We start from the raw sequence: 10,392 nt of genomic DNA, 5'->3' as shown, positions 1-10,392 counted from the left end.
CGAGCAAGCTGATACAAAACTATTTGAGCTCCCTGACGTCTGTTTTTCTCTGATAATCACTCCCTCTGATTTATCTTGCTTATAACAGAAACAGAATGCTTCTGTCAGTTAGACCCAATAAATGTTCCTCATATCAGTAAACAACACATTTATTTTTATTTTTATTGGGGTAGCTGCGTGAAACAGGGACAAACACAGGTGTAAACAGTCTATATGTCTCCCAGTGTTATGCAGGCTTTGGCTGACAGTTTACCCTCTTTAAACCCCCACTTTTTTATATCTGGGAAATCAATTCTCCATCCAGATGTGGATCCTTGGCCACACCACAAAGTAAACATTTTACAAATGCCAACAATCAGCCAGTTAATAATGTGTTATTCAAACAGAAATTATGTCTGTGTCAGTATTACAGTGATCTTAACATAGAAGAGTGAATGATAAATTATTTAGTTGTACGAGCGCTGTGGCCTGAATTGTGCGTTTCCTTTATATATTCTTCCAAAATATTTAACTTACAAAGCACACCAGCTGAAAACACAGAACTTTTATGCTGCCTGGTATTTCCCATATGTTTACAATTACAACGTATTGCTTTAATGTGCAGATGTTGAGTATAGAACTGAACAAACAGTTAAGTTCACTTCAATGTAAAACACAGGTTTTGTTTGCGTGAAGAGAATAATGCTGGACATTCAGAAATAAGGATGACTAAATCAACACTCATTTGTGCTTAGTTCAACAACCCAATCTTTAATAGATGTGAAGTTTCATAGGAAAATATACCGATTTTGCTAAGGGTAAAATATAACAAAAACATAAAAAACAACTGAGTTCTATCTATTCACACTTGTAGCTTGGGGAGTGCAGTGCTAAACATTGACCGAAGCACATCTACTTTACTAGGATAATTACTTTTACAATTGGTTGTTTACTACAGTTTGTATTCAAGTATGGTCCACCAGCTCTCTGTTCTTTCACAATCAATACAAGAAGGTTAAATGCAATGTTCCCAACACACCTGGCTGCTGGATTTATCAATAGCTGTCTGCATGTGTGTACCAAGGCCTGGGAGCTGCACCAATTATCACTATGCAACAACATATGGAATAAATAATTAATTTAGATGTGATATAACTACAATAGTAAACATTTCATAAACTGACGTTAGCAACAGTAATTGTCAGGCAAAGTTAATATAATGAATACAAGCTATCAGCTGTTCTGTCTGAAGGTGTATTCTAATAAAGTTGAGGTGTCAATATACACTCCCATACCTTTGATAATGCATTATACTTTATTGGTATGTTGTGGTTAGACAGTCAATACGGTTGGAGTGAGTGTTATAAATGGAAATAAATTAAAGGTCCCATCATATGCTTTTCTGGTTATTACCCGTCCCCTTGTGTGTTATGTAGCTTTTTCTGCATGTAAACGGTCTGCAAAGTCAAAAACCCTCAAAGTAAATCCTGTAGTGATTAAAAGTCTAACACAGAAAAGACGTGTCTATGCTGCCCCAGAACGCCTCGTTGGAGATTTAATTTTTCAATTTTTTTCTTCCGGGGCCCATTGACGTCACTAAGTCCAAATGGACCAATTGGCACACCCTCTGCCAGGGTGGACTCCCGCGCAGCTCAGGAGTCCACCCTGGCAGAGGGTGTGCCTATTGTTCTATAGCTCCCGGAACGGACAGTGTGAGGTGGATTTCCCGCTGTGTTTCCCTGGATGCTGGATATAGACCAAGTGCCATCGTTAGCGGGACATTGCCCCGCTAACATGGCACGCAGACCCCACGCAGCAACCAGGAAACGACACCAGTAATCCACCTCACACTGTCCGCTCCTTCAGCCCCACAGGGCGGACCAGCGAGCCCCGCAACGTCCCGCCAACACGGGAACTATGTAAATATATTCTAGTAGACCTCAACAATGGAATTATGATCAGTAGAAATGGCCAAAACATGGGACCTTTAAAGATGGCTGAATTCCATTTACAGTAGATGCTTTGATTAAAGGTTCCTAGTAATGCTGCATGCTAGCTCACTGACTCTCTCACTGGAAGAATTGAAAATAACAGAGGCCTCATTAGTGTTATAAAGAACTATACTTTCCTGCAAATGGATGCTGTGAGAAAGAACCACATTGACGACAAACTCCACTCCTTACAAGGTTAACATTTAATTTTAAGGCTAGACTTAATTTGGCCTCTCTGAAGAACCAGCACCTTACCGTGGTAGAGAGGTTTGTGTGCCCTGATGAACCTGGGGGTTGTGTTGTCTGGAACCTTGTGTTCCTGGTAGGGTCTCCCATGGCAAATTGGTCTCAGGCAAGGGGCCAGACTAAGATTGGTTCACAAGACCTCATGAAAGACAACACACGAAGTGAGGATACCCGGCCCGGAGAAGGCAACGTGGGCAACACCTCCGCTTCTCCGTCCCGCGGGCCCACCACCTACGGGAAACAGCGATGGGGTCGGGTGCGCTGCCAGAAGGGTGGCAGTGAAGGCAGAGGGTCTCGACGGACCAGACCTGGGCGACAGAAGCTGGCTTTGGGGACGTGGAACGTCACCTCTCTGGGGGGGAAGGAGTCGGAGCTTGTGCGGGAGGTGGAGCGTTACCAGTTGGATCTGGTTGGGCTCACCTCTACGCACAGCGTCGGTTCTGGAACCTTACTTCTGGATAGGGGTTGGACTCTATTCTTCTCCGGAGTTGCTCAAGGTGTGAGGCGCCGGGCGGGTGTGGGGATACTCACAAGTCCCCGGTTGGGTGCTTCNAGAGAGAGAGAGAGAGAGAGAGAGAGTTTTTGTGGACGCGGTGCTCCGAGGCCCGTCGCCGCGACAACTTTCAATTTCATATTCTCGGGACGAGTTGTGTGTACCTTTGCGCGTGGTACTGTTACTCCCGTGCTATTTCAAACACCGTGTCTACCTTCCGACCTGTCCCGTCCATACCGGTAGTCAAACAGAATCGGCCGCCGAGTCTACTAAAACCACCACGAAAATGTCGCGATGCCGAAGGTGTCTTATGTTGTTTTCACAATAGAGCTCGGACACATGGATGGGGGGAAATTGACAATGCTAAACAAATGAAGGCAAGAGATTATCATAAAATTGTTTATAAAGAACGTGTTTTTGAGAGAGAGAGAGAGAGAGAGAGAGAGAGAGAGAGAGAGAGAGAGAGAGAGAGAGAGAGAGAGAGAGAGAGAGGTTGTAAAAAATAAGGTAAGAAATCATTCCAATGTGTGCTATAGGACAGTAAAAAGTGATTATTAAAATATGCATAAATAAAAAGAATATTTTAAAGATGTTTGGATTATTGAAAAGTATACAGTTCCCTTTCATCTGAGTGTTAAGAGAAGTATCCATAAATTCATGTTGTGCTCAAAGTGCACCAGATTGATGCATTTCACTTCAACATTTAAAAAAAAAATCTTCCCGGGGGTGCATACCCCCCGAGAGGATGTGAGGTCCACCCCCCAATAAAGCAGGTTAAAATAATTAAATTGAATACATTTTATTTTAGTAAACACTGAAAACGGATCCCACAGACCCAAACAGCACACAAAGGTTTAAATGTGCTAAATATATACACTGCAAAAAAAGAGGAGTAAAAGTAGCTCATGACTTTCTTTCATTTTTTGAAAGTAGCTCTCATCCTAAAAAAGGTTGGAGACCCCTGTTATAGAACGATATATTTGACCATTTTAAGCTTGGCCTACCATTTGATTTGAGCGATGAGGAACAGGTGAGGCTTGAAAAGGCCCACCTGTTCAAAGTGGGGAATGACAGAAAAAGTTTGAGAACCACTGGGTTAATATAACACTTTTTTACTACACTGTATTTACTATGTTTCGGTAGTGACCATTTTTGGTAGAGGAAGATCATTCCAATGCAGTCTAAAAATACGATATAAAAATGTACGGTTCTTTTACTAGATATATGTAATTTAGATATGGTACAAAATATATATGGACAAAGTTTTGGGAAAAAAACATACCCAAAACATACAACATTTCAAAACATTTGCAACCTGACTTTGGTCCAATTCGGTAGAATGGCCCATATATTGAAAAATATTACCTAGTGTCTTTAATCAGGGAGGACATGAGAGGAATTATTTCCTTTTACAAAAAATGTTTTATTATTCCTTAAAAAAATAAATATAAGACATAGCATGTACTCATGCCAAACACACACATTAGCGTTTTTTAATTTCCAATAAAGTGGTGCTGGCCAACGTTTAGACAAATGGGACCAGTCAAATATTATCCGTGTTTATTATTGAGTTTGATATATTAATAAAGAATGACATCATCAAGGCATCAAGATTTATGTTTAAGCATGCTGGACTCGTACATTAAGCCCAACAATTGATTGATTGAAACACAAATAACGCATGCCTAAGCCATTTCTCTTAACTCAAAGAGTTTCCCCCGCATATTCTCAGATACCATAAAGCAGAATATAAACAAACTAAAATTCTTATAGACTTGTCTGGCTCATTATATTTAAATAAAGGTGTGCTGCTGCCGACTATATATATTTTGTTGTGCAGAGTGAATCCTCTCTCTGCCGGCACACTGGAGACTGGATCACAGGTCGGCCCACTCATCGTAGAGCTTTCACAGAATTCACTAACAGTATGCAAGCCGTTGAGAAATTTGGAAGCCTCCATAACTCAGGAGCGTTCACCCCAGGCTCTTTTCTCGTGGCACAGATCAGAGCGGCTGGTTGACATGTGTATTCAGACTTCTTTTAATGCACTTCAAATTGCGCTTAGGGGGAATGATATTACATTTTGACTACAGGGATTTGTTGTACTTCATACATTGGTGGGATGTAACTAAGAACTTGTACTTTACTTGAGTATTGTCTCATCTTGCTACTTCATACTTTGACTCGACTTGGCAAATGTTGTACTTTTTACTCCACTAAATTTATTTTACAGATTAAGAGACTACCGTAGTTACTTTGCACATTTAAATTATAAATACAAAATATAAATCAACCAAATATCAATCATACAATAATTCCGCACATTTCCAGGTGCAACACTGAAGTTATGAACACATGAATGCATCAATAATTATAATACAATAATAACTTTTGGTAATTAAGTATAATATTATGCATGTACTATTGTACTCTTACAGTACAATACAGTACAATTTTCAATGCAGATCTTATACTTGTATGTTGACACTGTAGTATTGCTACTTTCAATAATCTGAGTACTTCTTCCATCACTGACTTCACCATCAAACATAAGAGTTTGGTGTGTTTTTGTGTTCATTATTTAGTTTGTTTATGTTTATCTTCACCTCACTGCGCCTGCCTGAACAGAACATGTTAAATGATTAAATGTTCTTTTGCTGGATGGTGCAGGTCCACGGGTCAGTGGGTGAGCCCTGGTGGTTGTGGGTGGAGGACCCCATCAATGACCACATATACCACTCTGAGCACATCCTGCTGCAGAAGAAACAGGTCAGTCATTGTTTTACTTGCTTGTATTGTCCTTGTGTTTCTCAAAGAGTGTTTCCTGATTTGTGTGTGTGTGTGTGTGTGTGTGTGTGTGTGTGTGTGTGTGTGTGTGTGTGTGTGTGTGTGTGTGTGTGTGTGTGTGTGTGTGTGTTCCTGCAGGTGGTGTCAGAGGAGCCTCAGCACATCGTGTTCACCATCCCTATCTTTGAGCCGCTGCCCTCTCAGTACTACATCAGGGCGGTGTCCGACCGCTGGCTGGGGGCAGAGGCCGTCTGCATCATTAACTTCCAGAACCTCATCTTACCCGAGAGACACCCCCCACACACTGGTACACACACTCTCACACACACACATTTATGATGTGACAACAGGGGTTTGACTTAACTTGCTTTGAATGTAAAGCACTGACACTTATTGAGTGAGAGCTGACCTCTGCTGAAGGCTCCCAGCTGTTAGACAACAGTTGCTTCAGTCCCCTGTCAGAGCCAGTACTGCATGCTGTAGTACAGTCAGGGGGGGAATAACACACTCCATTACTTCAGTGAAAGTATCACAATGTTGGAATGCTCACTTACAGGTAAAAGCCCTGCATTTAAGGTCCTATGTGAGAGTACAATAGTTCTATAGGAAAATGAAATTAAAGTATCAAAGTAAAAGTGATATAATAGAGCTGTATAATGTCTCCTGTGATTGATCAGTTATTATATATGACATTATCAGTAATATTGGATGATTTGATCATAGCATGGCTCAAGCAATTATTATTTATAAAAAAAAGTATATAGAGATCTAAAGGGGTTTTATGTCAAAGTTAGTAACAAAAGCTGTCATATCGTGTATTAAGAGTTACAATATTTCCCTTTGAAATGTAATGGAGTAGTAGAATAGTAAAACAAAAATGGAATTAGTCAAGTTTAATTTGAAGGTACTTTATTCCAGTGTACGATTTGTACTATTTTTCCTTCTTATCCTGAACCGAAGCTTTTTATAAAGTCTAGCATTGGCTAAAGTCAGAGGATAGTTTGTCTAAAAACAGCAGCTATAATTCACAGTGAGCTTAAATCAGCGGCTCTCCACCACATAATGAATTATCTGTTTGGAAGCTGCACTGAGGCATCACAACTCCATGTGGAGCGGAGAAGAAAGCATCTAATCCTCCTGTACTCCACTCATTCACTCCTCAGACTCTAAGAAAGGAAGCATTCATAATTTCTGACCACATTCCCCCTCAGACATAATTACAGCCATATCAGAAAGAATCCCAGAGCACCGAAGAGATGATATCACAGGCTGCAGGAGCTTAATGTTTCTCCAGTCTTTCAGTTAAACAGGCTCTTACAAAAAAGACTCAATTTGCCATATTTATTGAATAATTTCACATGAGAGATTTTGATATCTTGGCTTCAATTCACAAACTGAAGCAGCAGATATATGGTGGATTACTGATGAAAAGCACTGAGGGTCATGGAGGAACTACAGGGACCAGGAAAGGTGTTTTTATTTGGGAGACGTTTACAAGCAAGTGTAAGCATAATCTTTGGTTGGATGGAGGGATCATGTTCATAAGCTGAGGAATAGTGAGATGGCTGTGTACTGGCCAACAGAAACCACATTGTGTGTGCAGCGCAAGTGTAAGCATAAGTGTCAGTGAATTGTCAGAATAAATGCCAATAATTCGGAGATCATCAAAACCATGTAATAATTAAGTATAAAACAAGTGTGTATTCTTTTTTATCTACCTCCAAAAAATACAAAAACACTATTATTTTAAACTTTGATTAATCATGATGAATCACAGAATATTTGTGATTAATTACATTTGTGTTTGATTGACAGCTCTTATTTTTATATTTCATTATTGGTAGAGGAAACGGAAGAGAAAAGCAACACAGTGTTTCAATAGGTGAAATTGTTTGAATGACTTATATGAAAGAAGAAGCTCTGAGAAACAGAACTATGACTCATTTATTAAATAATATAAGTTATAGTGATTATCAGCTTTTCCCTTGAAGATTCTTGTGAAAACCACTATGGTAGTGCCTGGAAAAACCAACAAACATGGATCCTTCATGTCAGCCCAAGTCTGTCATTAAAGGTTCAGTTTTGATCATGTTTGCTGGAATATTCAGAATCAGATCTCTCTGAAATAAATCTGGTTCCTCCTGCCCCCCCTCAGTGCTCGTCATGAAAGAATCCAGCAGGCCCCCAAAGGAAAGCAACCAATCAGAGCTGTGGAGTGTCAGACACAGTGAAGCCTTCTCAATTCTCTAATTTCCCCTCCTCGACTCCTATCCTCGTGACTTAGTCCCGCCCACAGGAGATGCGAGCGGAGGACTGAGGAGGGGAACCGAGGAGAGAGGAGGAGAACCAGCAGGCGGTTAGAGAAATGAGAACTGGTCGCTACAATGAGGAAATGAAATTACGGGCCAAAAGTTGTATTTACAAGTATTAAAAGTAAGCAGAGGACACCAAACCAACTGAGACCTGTCTGTCTGCCGCATCTACACACTGTACAACACACACCTACATACTGTACCACGCAAACACCTACAGCTCCAAAAGCATAATCAGGCTACAGCCGTTGTGTATTTTATTATGTGAAGCACTAAATGGTCTTAGAAAAATATGGACTCTTTGTTTGTAGATATCTACTAAACTAAAGCAAATAAAGAGAGTAGGCCTGTTATACTGAGTGATATAGATTAAACACACTGCTCTGCTTTCTGCACGGACCTCACAGCTGTTCTCTCTGGAAACATCGCGACGCGATGAAAGCAGTTTCTAAAATAATATCCAGGAGATGCATGCAGAGCTGTCATTGGCTGAGATAAGTCTGGCCGTGCGTCACGCCTCCACCGTTCCCGGAAATGCATCCGCGGAGGAGCCGTGGAGGGCACTCATCGGTATTCCTCGGTATAGCTCCTCCCAGAGGGCCTCCTCCGACGCTCCGATCCTCGGACCGTGTGCATTTAGAGAGATGAGATGCTCCTTCACATGGTGGTGCTGAATCCTTTCCGGGTCACTACCGGAAGACCCGAGGAGTTTTCGAGAGTAGGAGGGGAAAATTAGACGGATTGCGAAGACCTTCAACGTGTCAGTCAGCGCTGCAGACTTCGGATTCTACGTCTTAAAATAGACCAAATGCGCTGACATATCACACTTCTCTTCCTGTACCGTCTTGTACTCCACCATCCACGTCTCGTAAAACCTAAACTGCTAGGTATGACAGCTGATTAGATATGATCAGGACTGCTTGCACTTCAGAAAAAACAAAATGTCTACATGGAGAACCAGCAACATTATCTGATAACACTGAGTGCAGCCTCATACCTGACACTTTGTTTGTTCCGCGGCGGTTTTTTATTATCTGATAACTAGCCAATCGTGTTGCCATCAGACGAACACAGCAGCAACTGTACGTTAAGAGATAAAACAGTATCGCTTGTCACATTGCTTATGAAACATGTGTCTTCATTATTAAATAGATCTGGAGGCTGTCACTTTCAAGTTGAGTTTAGTGGTTTTTGACCCAAGAAACACTGGAATGCATTAAATCAATAACAAATAATCCACAGCTCCTCTCTCCTGCTCCAGACGATTTAAAGGTATATTATATCCCAATGCCTACAAAAATGCATCCAGGACGTGGGTTGAAATCTTGTCTCCTTAAAAACAAAAAACTGAACGAGCTGTATTCATGACTGGTTTGAGTGGCTCTGCAGTAACATAAAAACAAAATGTGGGCTCTTACGGGCCCGTCCACACTACAGCTTCGACATCTTCAATTAAACGGTCTTCAATGCGTCGCCCATTCACTAGTTGAATGAGGAGTGACGTCACGTTGCACTCGCTTTTCGCCGAACTGAATTAAGGAAGGTAGCAGAGCGGAGCTTTCTGGCGTTTCAGCTGCAAAAGTTGACAGTATGTTCACTTCTGAAGCGGAGGGACGCCGGATAGCCAGCGTCAAGCCAATAAATCCCGTTAGCAAATCTTGACAGTTACAATCGCGGTTAGCCAATCAAAACCGCGCGTGCAGCTAGGGAGAGGCCAGAACCGCAGATTACATTCCTCAGTATTCCAAACGAAGCAAAATTTACGGTAGCACAATCACCCGTCTCTTACGACGCAGAAACTAAATTACTGAGTCCAGAATACATTAGCCGGAGAACCAGGCGATGGAGACGGACAGGGGGGCAGAGACATGGGTGACAACTGGTAGACGTTTTCGCCGATGTATTAAGGGAGTTTATAAATTGATATATATTGCTTACGACTAAAGATCCCCAGGGTAGTTTATTTGCTTGTATGCGGGCTAGGACGAAGACGCGAATCATCCGGGATTGGTAATGTGGTCGCAGCAGATTGGCTTGAATAAAATCTAACCCAAGCTCAGACACTCCAGCTCCAGCTTTTTTGAAAATCTATAGTGTAGAACGGGCTAATAACCGGTAGGTAGGTCCAGCGCCGAACTAAGGTGCTGCCAACATTTCAATCATCAGAGTTACGGTGTGAATTTGTAAGATGTTACCAAAAAGGCGAAGATACCCTTATCTGCCAACCAGATGCTACATTGACGAGCATCTGCAAAGTCTCATCAAATGCCCAATGTCATCGCTATAACGGATGTAAGACCCTACATTAGAGTATAGAAGTTTTGCGAAATACCTATCTACTCAATGGACATTATCACTTATGTCCTTCCACTGATTCGACATTTTAGAGAGCACTACATCGTAATAGAATCGTCCAGCACTCAGAAAAAACATTGACACCTGAACAAGAAATGGAGCAGAGCAGAAATAGAAACTAAAGTGGTTTCTCTAAGAACACACAGCCTACAGGTGGGAGTAACCATAAGCTTACGGAAACGACAGCTCACTCAAATCAAGTTTGAAAGGACTAGACAAAATAGCACGT

At 41.4% G+C, this 10,392-nt stretch overlaps 1 protein-coding gene across 1 annotated transcript in view; it reads left to right on the top strand.

Moving 5' to 3' along the window:
- The window catches only part of LOC104962881 (activating signal cointegrator 1 complex subunit 3-like), a gene marked incomplete at its 3' end in the record, with an annotated part of 91,466 nt that overhangs the window by 33,758 nt on the left and 47,316 nt on the right, over positions 1 to 10,392 (top strand). Inside the window, exons 2-3 of the mRNA XM_010791384.1 lie at positions 5,380 to 5,478; positions 5,635 to 5,803. Coding sequence (XP_010789686.1) covers positions 5,380 to 5,478; positions 5,635 to 5,803 — 268 coding nt within the window. The remainder of the gene's footprint in view (positions 1 to 5,379; positions 5,479 to 5,634; positions 5,804 to 10,392) is intronic.

The sequence above is a fragment of the Notothenia coriiceps genome, unplaced genomic scaffold (genome assembly GCF_000735185.1).
Source record: "Notothenia coriiceps isolate Sejong01 unplaced genomic scaffold, NC01 NC01_scaffold00035443, whole genome shotgun sequence".
Classification (NCBI taxonomy): domain Eukaryota; kingdom Metazoa; phylum Chordata; class Actinopteri; order Perciformes; family Nototheniidae; genus Notothenia; species Notothenia coriiceps.
Note: the sequence above shows the minus strand (reverse complement) of the source record. Positions and strands in the feature narration are given on the sequence as shown.